This window comes from Podarcis bocagei (assembly GCF_964188305.1).
Source record: "Podarcis bocagei genome assembly, chromosome: 10".
In the NCBI taxonomy this organism is placed as follows: Eukaryota; Metazoa; Chordata; class Lepidosauria; order Squamata; family Lacertidae; genus Podarcis; species Podarcis bocagei.
In genome coordinates this window covers 20,971,256-20,995,961 of record NC_138135.1, presented here as the reverse complement: position 1 = coordinate 20,995,961, position 24,706 = coordinate 20,971,256, and the positions used below count along the sequence as shown (strand labels likewise).

The 24,706-nt window shown below is 42.3% G+C and overlaps 2 protein-coding genes and 1 long non-coding RNA gene across 4 annotated transcripts in view; 1 reads left to right on the top strand and 2 right to left on the bottom strand.

Moving 5' to 3' along the window:
- The window catches only part of ADIPOR2 (adiponectin receptor 2), a 37,440-nt gene extending 14,979 nt beyond the window's left edge, over positions 1-22,461 (top strand). For both annotated transcript variants that reach the window (XM_081210399.1, XM_081210398.1), the window contains exons 3-8: positions 12,614-12,727; positions 13,799-13,970; positions 15,218-15,404; positions 15,834-16,021; positions 19,022-19,215; positions 19,865-22,461. In XM_081210399.1, the coding sequence (XP_081066525.1) occupies positions 12,614-12,727; positions 13,799-13,970; positions 15,218-15,404; positions 15,834-16,021; positions 19,022-19,215; positions 19,865-19,990 (981 nt within the window). In that variant the 3' untranslated portion in view covers positions 19,991-22,461. The remainder of the gene's footprint in view (positions 1-12,613; positions 12,728-13,798; positions 13,971-15,217; positions 15,405-15,833; positions 16,022-19,021; positions 19,216-19,864) is intronic.
- Positions 1,174-12,601, bottom strand: LOC308595895. Its single transcript, XR_014012192.1, has 3 exons — positions 8,240-12,601; positions 2,895-7,385; positions 1,174-2,009 (listed from the first exon to the last, which is right to left on the bottom strand). It is a non-coding gene; the product is annotated as an uncharacterized lncRNA (long non-coding RNA).
- The window catches only part of CACNA2D4 (calcium voltage-gated channel auxiliary subunit alpha2delta 4), a 177,205-nt gene continuing 173,712 nt past the window's right edge, over positions 21,214-24,706 (bottom strand). The window contains 2 exon segments of the mRNA XM_081210589.1: positions 21,214-22,552; positions 23,032-24,584. Coding sequence (XP_081066715.1) covers positions 24,489-24,584 — 96 coding nt within the window. The 3' untranslated portion in view covers positions 21,214-22,552; positions 23,032-24,488.

Here is a 24,706-nt window from a genome sequence, read left to right as displayed (position 1 = left end):
AGTCTTACCGCTGTGTACTGGAGGAACTGAAGTTCTTGAACTGTCTCCAGGGGCGACCCTGCACAAGAATCTCAAAAGAAGGTGAACTTATTACCAGGGCTTATAATAAGTTGTAAGGGTTTTGAGAGAGGGGCACAGTCAGTCTACCTCCAAAGTTGCTGTAAAGTCCTCTGTCACAGGCTGCTACCTAGGAATCCAACAGGATTGTTGGATCCAAGAGTGTTTAGTTTGGCCTCCACATATGAACACAGGGTGCAAGTAGAACAGCACCTCCTTCAGTTGTGTCATTGGGAGAAAACCCAAGAAACAATAACCCTTCAATTTAGCTTCCTTGTATCAGTTCTAGTTGATGTACCAATATATAAACACACACACAAAGCAGTCCAGTGATCCTATCCTAGTTTTTCCAACACTCAGCCAAGTGATTTAGAAGGTCTGTTTACTTCCAGGCAGGAGTGTTAATAGTATCATTTAAATCCATTGCTGGGCTGATGGTTTAGCAGTCAGTATCATAATGACTATAAGGTACTTAATAAATGTAATTGGCTTTCTAATCATTACACGAAATTCCCCTTTTCCTCCTTCCCCCAAATGGGAAGAGAACATATATTTTTATATGATATGTAATAAAGTATAAGAACATTTGTAAGTTCACTCTGACTTTAAGTTCTGTTTGTGACCATTGCTAAGGTTTGGGTGGCATAATACATTGGCATAAACAAATATTACATGTATGTGGAATTGCCTAAAAACCTTGTAAAGGAAAAAAGGTAACTGGTTTCAGGTTCTGTTTCTAACAAAATGTCTAATGCCAATGCTTTGATGTAGGGTTCATTTCAAGCCTGTTGTGCAACTTCTAAGAATGAAAATTCTTAGGCTGTGGGTAAGGGACGCAGGTGGCGCTGTGGGTAAAACCTCAGTGCCTAGGACTTGCTGATCGTAAGTACCAGCTCCTGCCCACCTAGCAGTTCGAAAGCACCCCTAAGTGCAAGTAGATAAATAGGTACCGCTTTATAGCGGGAAGGTAAACTGCGTTTCCGTGTGCGGCGCTGGTGCTGGCTCGCCAGCTGCAGCTTCGTCATGCTGGCCACGTGACCCGGAAGTGTCCTCGGACGGTGCCGGCTCCCGGCCTCTTGAGCAAGATGAGCGCGCAACCCTAGAGTCGGACACAACTGGCCCGAACGGGCAGGGGTACCTTTACCCATCCTTACTAATAAATTTTGTGCAGGTGCAGAAAAGAAGTGGCTAAGAGCACAGGAAATAAGCACTGAATTAGTAGTTAGAGAAAGCAAACTTACACAAAGGAACAGATGCTTCAAATGGAGGGGACAAGCTTTTGGTTTGTGGGATCTACTCTTTCTTTTTCTTTTGCCACATCCAGTCACTACTGGGAGTGGCTGCTTGGCGACAGAGCTAGTTTTGATTACTAGCTGCATCTTCTGATGAAACCATACACTGAAGTGGTCTGCTTGTACGGTACCACAATTTACACCTGTGTTACTTTATTTATACTTTGCCCTTTTCCCTGACGGGACTCTCAAGGCAGCTTACAGATAAAAATAGGAACTGTTTAAAACATAGAAAAAACAATCTATAATAAACAATTCAACACGGATAGAATTAAGACTATATACATATATAAATCTATTAACATTATACAAATAATTGTGATAAAAATACCACAGTGCTAACTCTTTCATTAAAAGTAGTCATTTCCCAAAAGCCTGTTGGAACAAGAAAGTCTTCACTTGCTGGCAGAAGGACAACCAGGAGAGAACCAGTCTAAGGTAGGGGGTTCCAAAGTCTCTAGTCTAGGAGCAGCCACCAAGAAGGCCCTTGGTTTTATTAACACCAGGCTCTAAAATTACTACATAAAACCTGGTTACAGTGATTATTATTGTTTATATTGTTCTAAGTGCAGAAAGGATACCTTTTAGAAGTTCTCGCCAACCCTCCATTCTTGGATACATCCTCCCCACACTGATTAGCCCAAGTGAAAGTATCTGATACTTACCGTATTTTTCGCCCTATAGGACACACTTTTTCCCCTCCAAAAATGAAGGGGAAATGTGTGTGCATCCTATGGGGCAAATGCAGGCTCCTTGGCTTCAGTGATAGCAACGCGAAGCCTCTGAAGCCTGCTCCGGAGGCTTCGCGTTGCTTTCGCTGAAGCCAGGAGAGTCTGCTCTTTGAGGCTGGCGGTGGGGGGAAGCAGCACTTCCCCCATCGCCAGCCCCAGAGGATGGGGGTCAGCGGGAAGGTGCGCGACGCCTTCCCGCTACTCTCCAACCCGGCTTTGAGGCTGGCGGTGGGGGAAAGCAGCACTTCCCGCATTGCCAGCTCCAGAGGATGGGGGGCAGCAGGAAGGCGAGCGACGCCTTCGCGCTGCTCCCCGACCCTGCTTTGAGGCTGGCGGTGGGGGAAAGCAGCGCTTCCCCCCACCGCCAGCCCCACAAGCTGGGTCGAAAAGCCTGCAGGAGCCGCTCTTTAAAGGCTGCGCGGCTTCTGTGGGCTTTTCTATGAGGTGGGGGAATTCCCCCACCTTGCAGAAAAGCCCGCAAGAGCCGTGCAGCCTTTAAAGAGCGTGCGGCTCTTGGGGGCTTTTCCCCAAGGAGGGAGAAGGGACTGACTAGCCGTTTCAGTCCCTTCTCCCTCCTGGTCGAAAAGCCTGCAGGAGTTACGCGCTGCTCCTGTGGGCTTTCGCGGGAGGTGGGGGAATTCCTCCACCTCCCGCAAAAGCAGGGAGAAGGTCTTGGAGTAGCGCATAGGCTGCGTGCAGCCTGTCCGCTGCTCCCAGAGCTGTGGAGGGGAAATCATATTTTTTTCCTTGATTTCCCCCCCCTGAAAACTAGGTGCGTCCTATGGGCCCGTGCGCCTTATAGGGCGAAAAATACGGTACTAGTAGAAAAGGAAAGAATGAAAGCAGGCATTTTTATATTCTTGCAACCTAATCCTATGCATGATTCCAACAGGCACTCTCAGAACAGAACCATTGTTATTAAATACTGTTCAGGCATTTTCAGAACCTCGGTCTTGTAGATCTGCTCTACGTGGAAGTGTCACAGGATTTTCAAGTGAAAATAATGCTCAGAACCCTCCTTCCCCCTCCCTTGCCTCCCATCTTGCACACAAATGAAAGTAAGCTGCCTTGAATTCAGCATAACTTACTACTGAGTGATATACATAGGATTGTGCACTCTTAATCCTCTTTCTCTTTCCTCCCTCCCCCTTCATTATCAAATGAAAAATACACCATTAAGTAAGATATTCTGGATCTACGATTTTAGAAGGCAGCCTCGGCCAAAGTGAAGGGTGGAGGTGTTACAGAAGGTTTTCAACTTTAGGAAGGAACGTCAAATCAAAAGCTGCCTTATACCTGGCCCATGCTATTATGTTGTCTTCCTCCTTGAAAATTTATCTGCACTGCTTCCTTTCTTCACTTTGCCACTTCATAATCACTTTGTGCTGCTCCAGCACAGGCCCCACCCAGAATAAATGGCACGTGTACAGTGATGCTAGCTACTGCTGATCCTTCCCATAGAGACTTGAGGTGAATGGGCTAGTCTGTGATAGTAAGGCAAGCTTGTGGGAGGTGGGTCTGAAGTGGCCCTCTAATTCTCCCAATTGATCTTGCCTATCCAGCTTCAAGACAGAAATCTTAACCGTAAAGCATTATGAGTATTAACAGTGTTGTGACAATGCTAGACCTGTTTCCTTTGAAGTGTCTGTTGGGGAGGGCACATCATGGTGATGAAAAGTTCTTGTATCAGAATTTTTTAGCAGCACCTTTTTGTTAATTCCGACAATTGGCATTTTTTTCTGTTAATGTTCAGGCACTTAACAAAACACTCTTGAAAAAGGAAATGTCAGTTATTCACATTGCGTGTCTAAGCACTGTGAAATGCATTTGTATTTGATACTGCTTGTGTGTTCAGTTTCCTTTTCTATGGAGAAATAGTTTGGCAAGTTTTTATTCTGAAGTCTGTCATGCTTAGCATGTTTACTTAAAATACGTTTTGAAATCAGCAAGACTTCCTGTTTTAAAGCTGAGTGACGCTTATTGGATCACCTTTACCCTACCGTGTGTCTGTTTCCCTCTGACGGAGGAAAGCGCATCTTTTCCACAGTGGTATTGGAGTACTTCTCCAAGAAAGAAAGCCTGTGGGGTGCCAGGTGATAATTCAGACTGTCCTCAGGCATGCAAATGATAATTGGATTATTTATTGTACACATTTTTATTTTCACTGTGGTGGGTGTAACTCTTCTAGAGGAACCTTTGCTAACCTAGTACCCCCTTGACGTTTTGCCCAGTCAGCATGCTGGCTGGGGCTAATGGGAAATTCAGTCCTAAATGTATGGAGGGCACCAGGTTGGCAAAAGTTGCTCTAGTGAATATTCACGTTTTCTTAAGCTGTTGGTGCTTTTTTCTGCCCTGTGCCGGACTGTCTGGCCTCCTTCATGGCATTTATCTTCCTTTGCCCTTTGCTATTTGAATGGTTGGAGTGTCTTTGTTCTCCCTGCTGTTCTTCAGTCACTGATATCTCCTAAAGAAATGGTTCTCACTGTGACTTTGTTAAACTGACACAATCAAATGCATGTGACTTTTATCACCTGATGAATGGGCTTTTTATGTACAGCCCTGAAAACCTGCACTTGACTCTCTCCCTTTTTTCTTTAATCCTCCAATGACAGAGAGGGAACAAAAGGCTGTTTTCTTCACATTTCCCCCCCAGCTCCCACAGCCCTCTGCTCTTGATTGATGGTGGTTTTTGTCTAAAAGTTCCTGCATCTGTGGTGCTCTGTGCACTTGCAGTGTGTGGCCTAGAAGCGTGTCTGTGAAATTTTGGGTCCTTTGCTCTGAAGCATTTGGTACTGTGCAGAGGATAATGAAGCGCAGCACTTGACTCTTCAGTCAGTGGAAGGCTTCTTCATGGCAGATACCCAGCTGGAACATTTGTCAAGCAGCCAGGGCCTCCATGACTCTTGAATTCAGCTGTTTGACCTTTTGGAAAGAATCCATTAGTAAGCCTACTTTGAAAGTGAAAAAACTGTGCTCAAGCATAGTAAAAATGGGAAGGAAAAGAATAGAAACCAAATAAAAAATACTGACATGAATACTTAAGAACAAGGGATTTAGAGTTCATCCTTAAGGAAAGGCATTGGAAACCTGTTGCTTTCTTTTGCATCCTGGTGTGGAAGAGGAAGGTCAACCTGCTGTATGCCATTATGTCCTTTATTTGTTTATTACAACTATTGCTTTTAACTTGTTTTTAGCTCTTTGTGCTTTTACTATCTAGTTTTGTGTTTTTATATTGCTATAAACCGCTGTGATACATTTTTATGGTACAGTGGCATATAAACATTTCTATTAAAAAATAAATAATAAAATGTAAGAGACAAGGCACGGCAGCTACTCATATTTGCACCTTATTAAGGTTTTGTATTTCTGTAAATAACATGCTCAGACAATCCTTCTTTCCCTGCCTCTACACTACATCCCACAATCTCTCAATTGCCATGTTTTCTAATTTTTTTGGTTATGGTAGGACAACTTCTCCACTTTTAGATCCTGCTTTTGCATTGTTTTAATATAGTGAACTGGTTAGTAAACGCATAGAATTGTCTCAGTGTCTTGGATACAGCAAAGGCAAGTTCTATATATGCCCTTGGTATTTTTTTCTCTTGTTGCTGCTTCTCCTCTGTGTTTTCTTTTACCCAATGAGTGATGAGCTATTTCTGCTTTCATAGCAACAAATATTACTTTCTAGGATTCCTTCTCTCTGAACTTTAAAAATAATTTTTAAAGGCCAGTATCTGAAAGGTAATCATGTGCGGACACAATGCATGGTTCTGCCAATTTATTGTCCTCTTGAGGGAAGAGGCAGCCATTTTAGAAATAAACAGGACCTTACTGTATAGAGGTCGGTGGAGTTTTGTTTTGTTTTTTAATAAATATTATAATTAAGTTTTCACATAATACAACTTTAAAAAACAGGCAGGTGGAGATTTGGTGGATACCCTTCTGTCATTATTTTTACCAGGTTTGCTATGCACTGTCCTGGACTTTTTCACTTAACATGGAAAGTTGTGTAGTGTGATGTTGCTTGTGTAGCTTAGTCTAGACTGGCAACTGATCTTTTGCGACTGGATGGAGATGTCCAGGAGCCACACTTGGTGCTTAGCATCTCCAGCTGCCTGGCTGCAGTCAGCTCGTCTGCCGGGCACAGCGCAGCAAAAAATGCACCTTTTTGTGCTGCTGGGTGAATCAGGTTTTTGGAAGGATAGTGCAGTAGCAAAAGACATGTCTTTTGCTGTTGCACAACCCTGCAGACCCCCTGATTCTCTTGGCAACTCCCCCCCCCCCAGTGAAAAGAAAAGGCGCCTAGACATTTTGTTTTGGTGCCCACAACCTACGTCCCAGGAGCCACATGGCTCCTAGCATTCCTATCCCAGTTTCTAACCGCTGCTCATCAGTTGCTTTTATAAACCATAACTTGTTGAGATCCTAGTTTGATTGTAGGAGAAAGACAAGAAGGCATTTGGTTCATTTACTCTTGCAATGTAAGAGAGGTTACACTGCATCAAGCAAATAGATCACATTTCCATTTTCTGGCAGCAGGTAGAAGGGGGAGCTAGCAAAGGTATTTTGGCAATTACTGGTGGTGAAAGCAGGGTTTTCTGGAGCAGTATAATTTCTTATGTATCTTGTTTCCTTTTAGCATGCTTCATAAGCCTGTTTTCTCTCCCTTCCCCCATATCGCCCCCTTTGCATATGAAGTGTTGCTTTACTTAGCAAGTCAAATGCCAGGCAGCCTGTCACTCTCATGCACAGCTGCTTTTGGAATTAGCATATGGACAAAAGAGGTGGGGAAGAGCCTTCTTGGGCAGGTGCTGTTCTTCAGTCTGCCCAGTGTCAGAATGTCCTAGTCATTCCCCAGATAAGATGCATACACAGCCATCTCTTGCATTGCTGTTGAACACCAGCAAACAGATTTGCTGTGACCTGAAATATGTGTGAACACGCAGGAAGAAAGAATTCTTTGCAGCGAAGGAGCTCTTTAATATGTCTGCTTAAGCCCAGACACAAATTATCATAAAGCTTGTGATTTGTAGGCTTTAAGAAGAAAAAGGAAAGAAAACCTGAAATATGTAATAAGCTCTCCCATGATCAGAGAACAGTTCTAATTCCTGTTAACACATTCCAGAGGGGTAGCTGAGTTTCATGGCTGCCAACGAAAAGCTTATGCCACAATCAATCTGTTAGCCTTTAGGTTGCCTCACGAGTTTGTTGTATCTTGCAGACATCATATTTTGATCAGTAGATCCATTGTCCTTTTTCTTCATGAGACAGATCCCTCATGACTTCTGTTAAGTTGCATTTATAACTGAAGGAGACCAGTTAATGTGATATACTAATACAAGGGCTCTAACTTCATTCTGTCTCACAATTACCCCCCCCCCCACTGTCTAGCTCCTGCCTTTGCCTGTACTAAGCGGCTATTTATTCTTTTATTTATTTATACATAACCTGCATTTTTCCTGACAGGACTCAAGGCGGCTTACAGATAAAAATAAGAACCGCTAAAAACATTGAAAAAACAATAATGATAAAACAACAAAACCTTGATAGAATTAAAACTATATACATATATAAAATATATTAAAACCATACCAATAATTACAATAAAAGCAGCCCTGCACCAGCCCTTTCATTAAAAGCAGTCAGTTCCCAAAAGCCTCTTGGAAAAAGAAAGTCTTCACCTGTCGGTGGAAGGACAACAAGCAGGGAGCCTGTCTAGCTTATTTTATAAGGAGTATGTGTACACTCCAGTTATGCCAGTTCTCTCCTCTTCCCCATTTCTTACAAAGGGTTTCTGGACTCTCATAACAACTCTTATCCTCACTTCATCCCTCTCTACTCTTTTTGTTATGCCTTATCTTTTCCATTATTTTTCATCTTGTTTGAATTCTGAATGCCTTTGTCCTGAAGGCAGGGTGTTCTTCTGAGTGATGTTAGTGCTTAGTCCCATGATGGCTGTTGTCATGGGCAGTTTTTTTTATACTAATGGGAGTAGATTTGTGCATAGGTAAGTATCCTCAGTCATGCCATATGTGGGGAAGCTATCTTGATTGGTATGGTAATGCCCACTAACTACTAGAGTACCATTTACACCCACACCCTTTTCTACAAATCCTAAGCGTTCTTTTAACTGTTGCACTTTGCCTGACTTGTACCGACCTTTCCCCATGAGTTTCTTTCTCCAAAAAAGTAGTGAGACTTAGTTGATCTTCTGTAACTTGCAGCATTTAAAAGACTTAATAGTTGAAGGTCAGTATAGATCACTGTGACCTTGAATACCAGTTCTGAAGACAAAATGACTACACTCTGCATTTGACTTCAGAATAGCAATTAACTGCATCCAGATGGTCTGCTTGCAGAGTGACATGTTGCCCACTTCACCTCTATTGTGATGAGGCTGCAGAGTCCCTGGAACCAAACATGCCCATGTAGCCATTTGGCAGCCAATCAAAATATCCTTGTGATCAATTAGATGAACAGCTTCCTTCCAGAGTCACATTGCTGCAAGATACTGCAATCTCTGTTGTAGGCTTGAAATGTTTCACTTTGCTTCTCTGTCCCTCTTCCCAATGAACTGCATTGCAATAATGTATCTGCAAATGCAGTATTTGGGGAAGAGAACAGAACATGGGTGACCTGTCTGTTCCTGACTTTACTGTTTGTACACTTAAACAACCTACCTCTCTCATTTTTGCCTAATAATTACTTTCTGTGGCTGAAAGGACGGAGCATGTGTCTGTTAGGTATTGCCATAAAGACCAATGTGAGTTTCTGTACTATAAATATCCCCAGATTAATAGGTCCCCAGATAATATGTCCCCAGACAAACTATGGAGTAGCTGGCTTAACATTATGCTCAAAGTAGTGCTTGTGGCTTTATACTTTTCAAACAAACCAGCCTAAGGCTAATGTTTGTTCTAGGCTTCCTGGCTATGTTTTTTGAAGAGAAACAAATCACAAGTGCTGGTTCAGATCCAACACTAAGCCAGCCTTCCCGTGGTCTGTTTCTCCACTCATAAGGGAGGAATGAGGTGGAAGAGCTTGAGCTAGGTACACCGGCACAAAGTATGAGCATGTTATGATTAAGACAGACAAACTCCACTTGGCTTAGCATCATGTGTGAATACGACCAGTATGGTCCAATTTCAAAAACTAACTGAAGCCAGTAGAGAAGAGGTGAAATCCTCCACAATTGAGGTTATGGGCTAGGTGTTCAGAAACTAGAAAAACTGTGGGGGAAGGGATACTCTGCTGGCCGAACTTGAAACCTAGGCATAGCTTATTAAACTTGGTTTTAAAAGGGTGCATCCTTGGTAGACAAGCTCATTGCAGTCTATAAACCGTGTTAAAGGGCTTTAATACACTTGTGGAGAGTTACTGTTTTAATAAATGTTGACAGCTAGATCCAAGTGCGTAGAGCAAAAGAACCATCTGAATCTTTAATGATGTGGATTGCTGTAGCTGCTCTTCAGGCAGGTTTTCATGTAGAGTATGTGGAACCATGCTTCCATATAGTATAGAAAACTGCTTGCTTTGCTTGCTTGCTTAGGTTCTCTTTTTGTTGTCGGATCTAGTATATTGAGACTCAAAGTTTGTGCATTATTGAAGGTGCACAAGGAATCTCCTTTTTTTGAAAGCTCTTTCTGGGTTTTAACGGTTTTGAAGTAGATATATGTTTAAGTAAAATTGCAAGCCTAAACAGCTTCCTTAGCTGTGAATGAGGGGAAGTGGAAAAGGCTCAGGAATTGTAGGCAGGGCAAACAAACACACCACATCCTTTCATCTCTGCTGCACTGCCTTGCATATTTTAACCAGGAAGATGCCTCTTTGTTTGATGGCAGCAATCCATTCAGTTTATCACATACAACTTTTGTAGAATAACTGGTTGCAGTTTTAGGCAGCACAATGGACTCAAGTTCGTATATTTGTATTTGCTGTTAAATTCTGAATTTTCTCAGTAAGCAGTGTGCTTGAATAAGTGTGTGCCAAGTATTCTAGAGTTGCATATACATTCTGATGGGTCATTAGTGACTTTCGAGTGGGTCTCTTAACCAATATAAAGCCTTACGTGGAGGTGAGTTCTAGCATGCGTAGGTGATGATGTATGTATGCTGGTTGCTGCTTTAGTGTGAGCAGCTTTGAATAGTACAGAATCTGTAAGCTGGGTTAGTGACCTTCTCCAGTGACCATCTTAAGACCTGCTTGAGTCACTTACGTAGCTTCTCTGTTCATTCTTGCAGGAAACAAAGGGAAGGAACTGTACCCTTTTCATTTATGTTTGAACTGTTGCTTTCTCCCAGATCTCTTTTAAAACCAAAAGCAATATATTGACAGATGGGAAGATTGCCAAACTGGTGAGAAGGAGAGAAAGTAAACTCACTAAGAATTGATCTGCCTCTTTTCTCTATTCTTCCTCTTACCTCCACCACCCAATCTCTTGATTTTTAACCTAGCAGCTTGGCTGTTTTGCAGGTAGGTGTTTATTGTGGAAGAACAGATCCTGCTAAGATCACCTTTGGTGCACATTTGTATGTACTTTCAATGATCTCGGATTAAATTATTTTGAATTATAGAATTTTGTATTGGTGATTCTGAATTCTCAATGGACTCAGGTCCTTCTGGCAGGATTCATAAGCATCTGATTGTCCAGTGTAAGAATGGAATGCTGGGCTACGTAAGCCTTTGGTTTGATCCAGTAGTGCTCTTCCTATGTTGATTAACTTGATTTTTTTTATAGTGAAAGCATAGTTAGCAAAGTTTTCTCTGAACATTTAATAAGAAAGATTCTTAACACTGTGTGGGAGCAAAACAGTACTTAAGTGTCTAATCCATATTAAATAACATTGGGAAAATAACTAAGGATTTGTTTTCATTTATGATAGTCAATCTGAAATAAATTATTTGCTCCCTTAAAAAACCTTAGTATATATAGGGCTTTACCTTTGACTGTCCTTTAAAGTGCATGGTGCTTCTGTACAGTATAGGTAGGATTTTGATCTTGCGCTACAGTATTGTAAAACTACATTAACGGGCAGAAGATGCATAAATGACTGGAAAAGGAACTCTTTCTGTGCCAGCCTCAATGTGAGCCTCCTCAATTAAAAGTTACTAATGTTGGCTGGTACAGATGAGAATTGACTAAGTTTCCTGGGTCATTGAAGAGGCTCTTAAATGTTGGAAAGGGACTATCCAATGCTCATATGCTTTGCCTATAGAAAGTTCCATTTTTAGTGACCAGCATTTCCATTTAAAGACTGTCACATTATTAGACTGGGAAAGGCATCTGCCTGAGACTCTAGGGAACCCCTGATAGTTGGAGTAGACAACACTGGGCCCAGTGGCCCAGTTAAGTCTACTGCAGCTTCGTGTGCAATCTTACAGTTAGGCAATTAGGTAAGATGTTTGGGGAAAGCAAAGAACAATAAAAAAGAGAATCAGTTTAACAGTGAGTTTGCCTGACACCGATTCTTCCTAAAACATTGTTGTAGTTAATAACTGGATTCTCATAAGCAAAGGCATGCAAATTGTGTTTGTTTAACAGTTCTTTTCTAGTAAATAGGTTGGTGATTGACATAATCTGTGCAAGGGCAACAAACTGCAAAATGCATTCATGCTGTGTTAACCGCATCTTATTTCACATTGAAAGAAAGGAAAAAGCATGATCAAATTCAGAGTTTTGTCTATCTTTCTAAAAGGGAGTAATAGAATCATAGAATTACAGAGTTAGAAGGGACCCAGAGGGTCATCTATTCTAACCCCCAGCAATGCAGGAATCTCAACTAATGCATCTATGACAGACGGCATTCCAACCTCTGCTTAAAAACCTCCAATGAAGGAAAGTCCACCACCTTCTTAGGGAGTCTCTTCCACTGTCACACAGCTCTTACCATCAGAAAGTTCTTCCTGATGTTTATTCAGAATCTCCTTTCTTGTAACTTGGAGCTATTGGTTTGGGTCCTAGTCTCCAGAGGAGACAACAAGCTTGGAAGATGGCTGTTACATCTCCTCTCAGTCTCCTCTTATCCAGGCTAAACATACCCACTTCCCTCAACTGTTCCTCATCAGGCTCGATTTCCAGATCCTTTGTCATCTTGGTTACCCTCCTTTGCACACATTTCAATATACTTCTTAAACTGTGGTGTCGAGAACTGGACACAGTACTCCAGGTGTGGTCTGACCAAGGCAAAATAGAGTGAAACTATTATTTCCCTTGATTGGGACATTATATTTCTGTTGATGCAGCCTAGAATAGCATGAGCCTTTTTTGCTACTGCATCACAAAGTGGCAGCTATACCTAATAGTCTCTTCCCTTCCATAGCACAAATTGGGGACCACCAACTCCATTGCATTTTGCTCAACAGCATTGGCTAGAGAACCTAATTCTGGAGTATGCAGCTAGAGAACATGTTTCTTTTGAACATTCTACACTTGTGTGCTTATCTGGCTTCATATTTGATAGTAGAATTCCATGTTAAGTCACTGAAAGCAAAACTTGTTTTTGCTTGTTATTCAACAATTCTTTTATGTTTCAGAGTTCTGATCATGTTGGCAGCGATGATGCAGCTCATGAGGATGAAGGATTTATGGGGATGCTGCCTCTCCAAGCTCACCATGCCATGGAGAGGATGGAAGAGTTTGTATGTAAGGTAAGAGGCTGCAAAGCAAGTGCCCATCATGCTCTGGTGTGCTTCACACAGCTGTTGGGTCCTTTGGCTAGCAGTGCATGCACTTCTGGCAACAAAGAGCCAAGTCACAGTGGGTGGCCATCAAGGAGTTCTGTTGTCTTGGCTGATGCTGCCACTGTACGTGTTGGGATCTTGCGCTTCCAGTAATTGGATGAATTAGAAAGTTTAGCATGATAGGGATTACACGTTGAAATGTAGGATTAAACATGATGGTACAACTGTTGAGCCTCTTTTTTGAAACATCTGTGGAAGTCCAAGCAGAATAATGCCCTCTGCTTCTAGTGTTTCTGGGTCAGAGAACTTTAATTTACAAGGTCACCTTTTTCCACACACTCTCTTTCAGGCCTTTGCAAATCTTTGTTTGGAGATTACCATTTGTCTCCCTTGTGTAGCAGCCTCATTGTGTCCACCGTCCCAAGTGAAAAAAGCCAGTTCTATTGAAATGCCACCCTGGACAAATTCATTGTGAGCTGTGTAAATATTACTGGTCTTGACTTTCCTTGGCTAATTTTAAAGGGAAACAGTTTATGCTGGTGTCTGGCTCTAACATCAGAATCAGAACAGAGAATATTATTTTTACCTTGTTTTGCTGCTATCTTTTCATAACTGGAAGGATGACCTTGGAAATGCAGGTTTTATTAACAAAATTTCTACAAATATATGAACCCCAACTTTAATGAATCTCCATTGTTACCATCTTTCTTTTTTCCACCTATCACTGTAGTCTCAGAATATTTGACTTTGGGTGATTCATATTTTAGAATGGCAAACATGCTCCCAAACTTTCATGGAGGGGTGCTTTGGATTGGCTTTTCTTTGCCTTCATGTGTTACACTACAGGGAGCAGTTTTTTCAGTTTCCTGAAACTTCATACTAATTTCAAAATTATTTGTGGTGGTAAAGGTGGATTTTGTGGAAGAGTGCAGTGGCTGAACTATTCTCTATACTGCTTTTTCCATTTGAAATTTAATGTGTATTTCCTTGGGAAACTGCCACAGGAGGACTAACACAACCCCTCCTTACTCCCTTTAGGTGTGGGAGGGCAGATGGCGCGTCATCCCCTTTGACGTCTTGCCCGACTGGCTGAAGGACAACGATTACCTGTTGCATGGGCACCGCCCACCCATGCCCTCTTTCCGGGCTTGCTTCAAAAGCATTTTCAGAATACACACAGAGACCGGCAATATCTGGACACACCTACTAGGTATTGACTTGGATGTAAATGTCATATGAATTTATCTTTTATAACTAATAACTGAGTTAAGAAGCAAAGGAAATAGACTTTGGAATTTACTGCTGATCCAATAGCAAGAGCAAGATTGCCTGGAGCACATCTTACAGGACTCTACAGGATATGTTGGGCAAGAGTTTGGGGTGAATTATACTTGCATAGATGAATCCTGGACAAAGGGTTGCAGTGACTTTCCCCTTCAGTAATCTTACTAAATGCCTGTTCAGTAGAATAACTTCTCTTTGTTCAGCACCAACTAACTTGGTTTGAATTACTCAGATGTGCAAATCCCCCCTTTTCTGTTTGTGTTGGACTCCCCTCACCCCATCACTGATAATGTTTTGAGGATGCTCAGATTGACTTGGCAGAGCTACATGAATCCTCTTCCTGTTGTCCAGAAAGATAATTCAGATTTCTGCTCCAACACTGCTGTTCACTAACAGCTTTTAGGAAGAAAATGTAAACACTTTGGTATGCATGTGCTGCTCTGAGTCAAGACCTTGGTCCAAGGCTTCAACCTGGGACATCTGAATTGCAATGCTGCAGAAAAATTGTGTGCTTTGTACTTCTGTGTGGCTTTCTCACTGCAGCATTGCCCTTGAAATAAGCTTAATTGCCTGTGCTTACTGGACCTTTCCTGGCTCTTGGGACTAATGATGGAACAGGCCTCAAATTAGCTTCAGTTGGCATTGCAGTGACCATATTCTGTTTGGCTCATTGGGGAGGACAGAACTAGAGCTAAGCTTGCATACTTTAAACATTATTGTCAGCAACTGTTTTGCTTGGCAGAACATTTAGGTTGGAATAAACCTAAAGCCCTTTGGTTCATCGATTGGTCATAATTGTGCCAGCCCAACTTCTGTATGCTACATCACCATGCCTCATAATATTTGGGAGAAATAGTGCAAACAAACAGCAAATTGAATCTGTTTCCAGCTTTATATCAGGCCACCCATTCCACCATGTTCCAATCCATGCACAACACACTAAACCACATTTTAACATGATGTGCATAATGTGGCCAGGGGTTTCCCAAAGCTGTTCAAAGCATATGTAGTACCTCACTCAATGATTTGCAAATGTTAAGTCAGATGATCTACAGAAATGTGACATGACATTTCTCAAGTGTACTGAATTTGCTGTGATGCTTTTTTTGGGTTCTCCCGCTACACTCGCACAAGCTTCAGCAGGTCTTGTAACATTTATTTTTCTTTGTTTAGGCTGTGTGTTCTTTCTGTGTCTGGGCATCTTTTACATGTTCCGGCCAAACATGTCCTTTGTAGCACCTGTACAAGAGAAGGTAGTGGTTGGAGTGTTCTTCTTGGGAGCCATTCTCTGCCTCTCCTTCTCATGGCTCTTCCACACAGTTTACTGCCATTCAGAAGGTGTCTCAAGACTATTCTCCAAGTAAGTATTGTAGTGGTTCAATGTGACTTCATAGCCGGAAAATGTATGTGAAGCACTATGAAAATTGTCAGTGTATAAATGTTTAGCTGTTGGGTCCAGGCTGAGAAACTGGAATTTGCCTAAGAGCTCTACTTCAGCCATTGATGGGCTGCCCATATTCCTGACATTGTGGTTAGCAGGCCAAGATTTAAGAATTTAGATCAGAGCTCTTCTCCTAAGGTTTGTCTGTCTTTGCTAATATTTGGAAGTTGCTGTTTAGGGGTGGTCACAGTAGGAACCTTATTAGCCACAGAAGTCTTGCAGCAGAAGCTGGACAATGATGCAACTAGGCTAGGCTTGTTGGGTGCTGTGGAGGCTGTGCAATCAGTGAGCAGGCTATTTCATGTGACCTTCCTGAAACAACTTTCCCCCTCTCTTCCCTTGCCTTAGACTAGACTACTCTGGCATCGCCCTCCTCATTATGGGCAGTTTTGTCCCATGGCTCTACTACTCCTTCTATTGCAACCCTCAGCCCTACTTCATCTACTTGATTGTCATCTGTGTCCTGGGCATCACAGCCATTATAGTTTCCCAATGGGACAGGTTTGCAACCCCCCAGTATCGAGGAGTACGAGCAGGTAAGACTCAAAGGATCACTTTTAAAATGCTTTCCTCCACATGGAGGGATTTGGTCTGAAATTTTATTCCAAATTGGAACAAAGTGCTGAACTTACTTATGCATGGTGCTATTTTTTAAAATGTAACTTTGAACGGAGTGTGCGCGCATTCATAGATAAAAAGTTTGACACTCCTAATCTGTCAGTCATATTTGCATAATGTCAGGTTCTAGAGAGGTAGCCATATCTGTCTGCAACAAAACTTATTTAATGTTCCATATTCAGATTTATAGTGACATAAGTTTTTGTGAGTTAAAGTCCCCTTCCATGATGTGTTGCCTTCCATTAGTCATGCTTATGGCATACAGACAGATATACAGTGGTACCTCCGTTCTGGAGGCCCGTTTGCAACATGAAAAGTCCGCAACCTGATGCGCTGTATCTGTGCAGGTGCACGGTGCAATTTGGCGCTTGTGCGCATGCGTGAAGTGCGATTTAGCGCTACTGCACATGCATGAGCAGTGAAACCCGGAAGTAACCCTTTCCAGTATTTCCAGGTTGCTGCGGGATGCAACCTGAAAAAACGTAACATGAAGCAAATATAACATGAGGTATGACTATACATACAGCAAAATGTAGTCTCCAAACAGGCCTTGAAAAGTTTACACTCTGCATTCTTTATGTGTACAGAGAATCCACTAGTTGTGGGTAGTTAGTACTTCATGCACCTTATAAATGGGCATCCCTTCATGGATACATAATAAATTGGTTGGTATTTAGATGCCATAAGATTCCTTGTGCCTGCATCATGTGTGTTTTAATTTGCACTGTCCCCCCCTTTTTTTGTATGATTAACTTATAGTACTCATTATGTGACATCTTGTTTGGATGACAGTAAGTTAAGGATTCTGGCTGTAAATGCCCTCTGTCCAATGAACACAATTTGTGAAAATGACTCATCAGCTTAGCTGGATGCCATCTTTCATAATGGCTCTAAATTCTGGCAAAGTCTGAGGAAGCTAGAAAGTCAGACAGGAGGATAATTTAGGATAAGGTATTGTTTAAAATCAAAACCCTAAATGCATCTTCTAGTGTAGTAGTTTCCAAATTTTGTCATGAGGGTACTGAAAGAAAAAGAATCTCCTAAGGACGAAAAACATCTGCCTGCAGGGAAGCTGTTTGCTGTTACAGACATACACACATTCAGCATCTTATTTGTATGCCACCTTTCCGTAGTTTAAACCATGCTTAAGGCAGCTTACAACATGAAAATAATAATACATAAGTACATAGCAAAAGTAATCTTCAACAATAAATAAAAGTACACATTCAAATTGAACATTTCCACATAGATCATAAGATCTAAAATAAGATACAAAAAATTATATCAATAACAGCAACACACACCCCTCCAAACAAAACACCCTAAACAACCCCCCAGCCCAACAATCTGTTCAGTAGCCTCAGTTTTTGTAGCTGGAGTCAGGGCCCTGCCTTCCCCGGCCAGGTGGAAAAAAGGCCAGTAAGACAAGGACTCCTAGCCAAGATGCTTATTCCACCGCTCCAGCCTGCCTGCCCTCCTTTCCATTCCATCTTTACAGGAGGATGGAGACTTTGTTCTGTCCATCTCTGCTTTTGGAAATGATTAGGTTTTCCTGATACTCCAGTGCAGAGGATGCTACTTGCTGAATCTCTACAAAAATTGCTGCTCTGGGCTTTGTCTCCTTCCATTTGGGAGGCACACTTGGAACAGTAACTCCTGTAGCAGTGCATGGGAAGGACTCCTCCGAGGGAAGGTGAAATTCTTGCATGTCTGAATGCGCGCACACACAGAATGTGAATGTAGTCATGAATTCAGGGGGGAAGGTCTCATTTGCTTGCTGGAAGTTTGAAGAATTTGTTCTAGAATATTTCTGTACCTTCCAGGAAGTTGTAAATTTATACGGAGGATCAGGAGATGAAATATATAGCAATTGAAACTTAGTACAGTGGTACCTCTGGTTACGAACTTAATTCGTTCCGAAGGTCCGTTCTTAACCTGAAACCGTTCTTAACCTGAAGCACCACTTTAGCTAATGGGGCCTCCTGCTGCTGCTGTTCTCATCCTGAGGTAAAGTTCTTAACCCGAGGTACTACTTCCGGGTTAGCGGAGTCTGTAACCCAAAGTTTGTAACCTCAGGTACCACTGTACTGGGAATACTATTTTGCAAATATTGAAGGTTTTAATTATCGCGAACTGTCAGTTCAATCTGTGGACTGGAGCAGACAAAACACCTTTGAAGTTTATTCTTCCACGACTGATGTAAGTGCTGCACTTTTTTGGTCAGTCAGTGGTACATGAAGGCCAAAGTTTCTTTCTGCCACTCACAGCCCACTGGCAGGGAGTCTTTATTTCAAGGCTTGTGCTACAGTCTCTAGTGTGCTTAGAAAGCTAGAGGTATATTAACATATTTTGAACAATTGTGCACAGTGGGTGTGTAGCATACATTTTAGGGCACTTGAGAATGAAATCAGGTTTACTTCATTTTCTACAACAAAATGAATTTTGTCTGATTAAAGAAATTATAGTTGGTTGATTGCAATTTTAAATGATCTGCATAATAAAAGTCACTTGAATTAAATGGTGACTTTGGAATGGAAAAGCATACTTTCTTTATCTAGTATTTAAGTGGTGTGTGCGCGCACACACATACACACACACACGTATGTGCTGCAGCAGGCATAGTATTGAAGGAGGATATGCCTCCTGGTTGCAACAGAAGAGAGAATGCCTCTTCTAAAATGACATTTAGCACTATGATTAGAAGTACATGGAAATTATTATTTTTTAAAAAATGTGTTCCCAGATTGATCAGGGGCTCCTCTCTAGTTGACCAAATGGGTTGTGGCCCTAAAAACCAACCACCCAAGTAGTCTTCCTGCTCTGCTTTGGGATCCTGAGCTTTGGCAGTTTGCCCTCATCTCTGCCACTGCTTCTCTTGTGTCCAAGGCTGAATCTGTCCCACTTCCCTTATCTCCTAGGAGTGTTTCTGGCTCTGGGCCTTAGTGGGGTCATCCCCACCCTGCACTTTGTCATCACGGAAGGGCTCCTCAAGGCTGCCACAATGGGGCAGATAGGCTGGCTGGCTCTCATGGCCTGCCTGTATATCACTGGCGCTGCACTGTATGCTGCTCGCATCCCGGAGAGGTTCTTCCCGGGCAAGTGTGACATCTGGGTAAGTATGGCTAATAGATGGCAGGCACATAATAGGGAGGGTGAGAGGCATTAATGCCATCCCTACTGCATATCTGCAGTGATGGATCACTGTGGTCTGTGGCCAAGCTCTATAAAGACACAGTTCTATAAATGCCTCTTACTGCTCAGTTCTGGGCTAAAATGGAGCCCTGCTGTGCAACTGCTAACTTTAAAACCCCGTGAAACTCTGCAACCTTCTCTTGGTAGGCATTACAAGAATGAAAAATATTTGCACTGTATCTGCCTTGGCATATCTGGCTCCCAAGAGAGGGAATGGTGCACAGCTGCAAAAATACAACCATTCTGATACAGCGCTGTTAATGCTCTGTCTTTGTTTGTTTATGTGTATGCGAGCATGTATCTTGTCCTCTAGCCAGTTATGCCAAGTTGACTGGGGCTGGGTGGGTTTAAATTGGCACCTCTTGGTGCTTGCATAGCCTGTTCACACAGAGAAACAAACAATGGATTCCTAGGAAGCAAGAGGGCTTATTCTTTGGCTGGTTGATACTTCACAATCTCTACTTATTAGCCAGTACCACCTATGATGCCCTCCTTTGGTGACTGTTCTGGAAAATGGGAGTCTCCATTACCTAAAGTGAAACAGTGTTCTGTTTTTCTCTCTCCCATAGTTCCACTCCCACCAGCTGTTTCATGTGTTTGTAGTGGCTGGTGCATTTGCGCACTTCCATGGAGTTTCAAACCTTCAGGAGTTCCGCTTCACAGTTGGTGGAGGCTGCTCAGAGGACGAGATGTAGTAAAACTGACCGCTTGTCCAAGATCGTAACCAAAAAAGCAGAACCGTTGGAGCAGTCAGTCTACACCTGACCCAGGATGGTGTAGAAGCTTCGCAGGGATTCTAACTAAAACTTGGAAGAGAAATTCATACCTCAAGCATTGGAGTGAATTGATTCTGAAGACCTGGAAGTTCTTAAACCCTAATTTATTCCTGGGGTCTACAGACTAAGCTACAGAAAGCCCTTTCTTAATCAGCTTCTGTTCAATGCCATATTTATTTGTAGAAAAACAAGAGGGGTTGTCATGGGGAGATGGCTTAGCATTTTCTTTTCTTTTTTAAAATCTAGCTTGATTAAGATTTGTATCTTGTTCAGGTAAGTTGATTTTTAGATGCTCTTTTGGGAGGAAAAATGTAAATAAGATTTCTAACATTCTGTTTAATTGAAAAGTTTATATAAATGTTTTAAAATTGTGTGGGAGGGGAGGGTTTTTTGTACAGATTGCAACATGCAAGTACCACACACTGTTTCAAGTTTGCACGAACCCTTTTAAGTGCAAGAGGGCCAGGTGAAACCCCTGCAGCATCTGGGTTCTACAGATTCTTCCTAATGTTTGGGGATATACTGGACAACTAGACCCAGCAGGCTCAGTCTGCACACAAGGGTTCAGGGTAAGCAAGTGTGGACAACCTTAAATTGGGCTGACGCTTGGGCCCCTGTATGTTCAGAAGGCAAAGGCAGGAGACATTGTGCAGCTGAGCTCTGCTCCCTTGGCAGGGCGTGCCTTCTAAGATCTCTGCCATTTTGTGGATAGTCTTTAGGTGGTCTTTCTTTCCACCAGCCTTTTGCTGTGTTGGGATTTGATGGCTTAAGGCACAATATGGTATGTATCTCGACCTCTTTGGCAGTGGGGTCTCTTGTCAGTGTTTCACCATTCAGTTGGGCCTGCTATCCTTTTTTATCCAAGTGCAATTGTTAGTGTCAGGCATCTGCCTTCTAGTTGAGAGACAGTAGGATAAGATGGTCTGCAGGGAGTGAAGAGGAACATATGAAAAAGCAGCCTAGACTAGCTGTTAATTCATTCTAGAGTATGTTGTGTGCTGCTGAAGTACAGTAGCACTAAGGTTGCCCGGTATTAAATTCCACCAAGCTCCACTTGGCTGCAATGTAACACTGCCGATCCTTCTTGCTTCCTTCTGGTATATAAGACAACGCTGCGCACTGGGCTTTTTTCTTTCTTTAAAAAGAAGAACAGCTTGCAGAATCTGCTTGGATATTACATTTTTGCCTCTCCTCAACAGAGTGCTTGGTACCCAAGAGAAGCTTGTTGCCTCTTTAAAAACTTCCCCAGATAGCTTAACTGCTTGTGGGGTAGCCGTACATTCTGAGAAGGGCAAATTATCACTAAGCAGAACACTCAGTCGGGCAAGAAGTGTAGTTGCTGTTTTCTCCTGCTAGGCTGGTGAGGCATGTCAGAGATGGAGAGAAATGTTTTGACACAGTGTAGAATTTGTGTTGTTGAATACTCACAGTGGGGGCACCATAGTATAATTAACTACAAGTGTTGGGAGATGATAGAATTTGTCACATGTTAAACTGCTTTTTTGATTATTAGAAGGAAGTTGGTCTTTCTGTCTTTTCTCTCTCCCGCCCTCAAAACAGAACCTTAGTGTTTAGACCTACAAGAGGTGCTTAATGGGTGCTTGTAGGCAATTTCAGATGTGTATATCCTGGGTAGGATCCTGATGTGCTGAATGCAGTTAGGCCAGAATGGCACCCTAATGCTTCTGATTGTTCAATCCCATACTAAAAAACAGAACAGTATTAATTGAACCCCTTTAATGGAATAGGTGATGATTTAACCTTCCCAGTGGTAAATGTAGCCATCTGGAAGAAGGAGGGCTTGCCTGATGGGGAAAGTGCTACTACATATCGTACTCAGATCTACCTATCTGAAAAGCTTTTTTTTTTTTAGAGAGAGAAAAAGGGGTGGTAGGCTGCTTCTGTATTAGCAGCAGAAATAGCACCTCCCCCATTCTGGATCATCCTATGCTCACTCCCAGAAAGGGTTTCTCACAAACTGGTCCTACAGCACACAACCTGTACAAAAACACACCCTCCACTTATTCTACCCCTTTGGTCTCTGTTTAGGACATTTTTTTGTGTCCCAATAAGAAAAACTGCTTAGCTGTGCACTTTTCCGTGGTGCTTGCTGAGACTTCTTCCCAGGTTGGCACCTGAATGCCTTACTCTCAGCAATCGGAGGTTCGCTTGCTTCCTTTGTGTGTGCAGGTTTTCAGTGTAGTATAGTTCAGAGTTACAGCTTTCTTTTCCCATTAACTAGTGGCCTTGTTCAGTATTTTCTTTTTTTAAAAAATGCTTACTGTTGGAGGCGACAAAGCACATCTTGGACTTTGAAGATTGGGGTCTCCGGGCAATGGGATCTCATTACTTGTTGTATTCTTAACTTCTAATAAAAAGAGCAAATGCAATGGAGGCTTGATGGGTGTTGTCTTTTTGGTCTCATTCATGATCATATAAGAACTGGATGGACGTATAGAAAAGTATGGATGGGAATGTGGCCTGGAAATATAGAAATTGGTTTGTGTTACATTAAATGGTGAAAGTTGTTCTTACATGTTTTTGAACCAAGAGTAGAGAACCATAACCCTTCCCGATGTTTGGGTTTTTTTTTTTACACTTTTTTCTCAACACACCATGTGCTCATATATTAAGGTCAGTTTGACAATGTGAAGCTCTTACACTATACTGGAATATTGAAAATACATCTAAGCACATTTACTTGTGAATGTGTGGGTCCGTTTTCAGCATAATTCCAGTATGACCTGTGATGGGATTTTGTGGCATATTGTGTATGACAACCAAGAAAAACATGAAACAAAAATATAATGAAAATGTCATATTTTAAAAAGAGGCCAAATGTCAAACACATATTACAAAAGCAAAAGTTCAACATCTTCTGTACTGTCACAAATCTCTCTTGGGGATTTGAGAGTAGGACTTTCTTATTGAAATGCTAGTCATGTCAAGGAAATACATACCAGCAGTCCTGTAATATGGCTTCCTTCCTTTGCTTGCATTCTCAATTTCTGAGGTCTTAAGGTCTTGGCTATCCAACCATCAGCCCACGCCTGGCACGTAAACTACTGGGATCTAGAAATGAAAACTTGGTGTGGTGAAAATTTTGCCCATAATTTCGTTCATAAGGCAAAATGGCTTTCAAAAGTTAAGAGAAATTTCACATTGTATTAGCACACCTCTGAGGGGTTACTCTCTTCCCTGTAAACTGATAAAGATTGTATTATACAGCTGGTGCATCCATGAAGCCGTCAGCATGTCTGGCAAAATAATATTGCGGGATACAGTAGGAACTGGAAGGTGACAGTCATATTTCCTGTGCATCTGTAGACTTCCCAAAAGTGTCTGCTTTTAAACATTTGCGTCTAACAAAGCTAATGTGCACACTTAGCCTCGCCATGTTTAATTTTGTAACCTATGTAATTTTGTAACCTATGCAAGGGAGTTATGGCTAAACTCCTTGTCCAGTGATGTGAAGCTGAGGGAACTTGAGAGGTGTGGACAGAAGGAATATTTCTAAGGCTAGAGTTTAAGTTTGCCTCAATAACACAGAAACATAGGTAGAAACATTATTCCCTTTAGCTCAGTACTGTCTACACTGGCTGGTAGTAGCCATCCAAGGTTTCAGATGAAATTCTCAACCTGCAACCACTCCCTATAATGCATCAAGCCTCTTGAAATAGAACACATGGAGCTATTTTCACATCAAGCTGATAAATCTAATCATTGTCTGAATCAGCTATTTTAGAGGAAAGCTCTCTGTGTAGCCTTAGAAGAGCTTAAATGTCTGCAATAGGCAGAGTTGCAGGAACTCCTTGCCGGTTACAGGAATCCCTGCCAAAGCCTGGCTTGGCAATATTGTTCTCCAGTTCCTTGACAATAGAAATGAAACTCTGTTGATGACCATTATATTCTCTTAAGAAGGTAATATTCCTGCCATTCCTGCAGAACTGCCCAGGTGTCTGTTAAGTTAAAAGAAAGGGGATTATGAGATGCTTCTCTTTAGCAGATAGTACTGACTGTTCCCATTTTGCAGCTAGGGTAAGTTATAGGTTAAGTCCATCCATTTGGCAAATGCCACCCACTGTTCCAGGCCTTTCCCCCACCAGTGTAAACTTTTCCATGCTGCTAAGGCAGGGAGGGGAAGCTGTGAGATCACACAGCTTGGTGAGCCTGTTGGTCCATAGCCATAGGTGCCCCACCCTCAGTTGCAAGCTTCTTGAAGAAAGGAAGCCCCACTTCCAAACACAACACAGCTAGCAAGTTCCTTGGGAGGATGCAGCCGAAGAAGTTCCTGAGCCTCTGTGGCATTGTCCATATGCTCTGGCATGCAGCAGTTGTCTTAAGTGCCCAAGTAGCATGGTCCTCAAAATAGAGCATTTGCCTTTCTGGTCCAAAATAAGGACTTTGATGGGCCTTGTCACCGCAAGAGAACAGCTGTGGTTCCCAGAGGAAGGAAGAGCAGGGCTAATGAGGCAGAAATCTCTGCCGCTCCTCCACAGTCCTGGGCGTTTTCCTGAAAAACAAAGCAAGTATGTGGTCAGCAAGTAGAATTTAGAGGGCAGCAAAAATTAAAGCCTAGCTTCATTTTAACTTGGGCCAGATGACTGAAACTTTTTTTGCAACGGGGATGGCCAA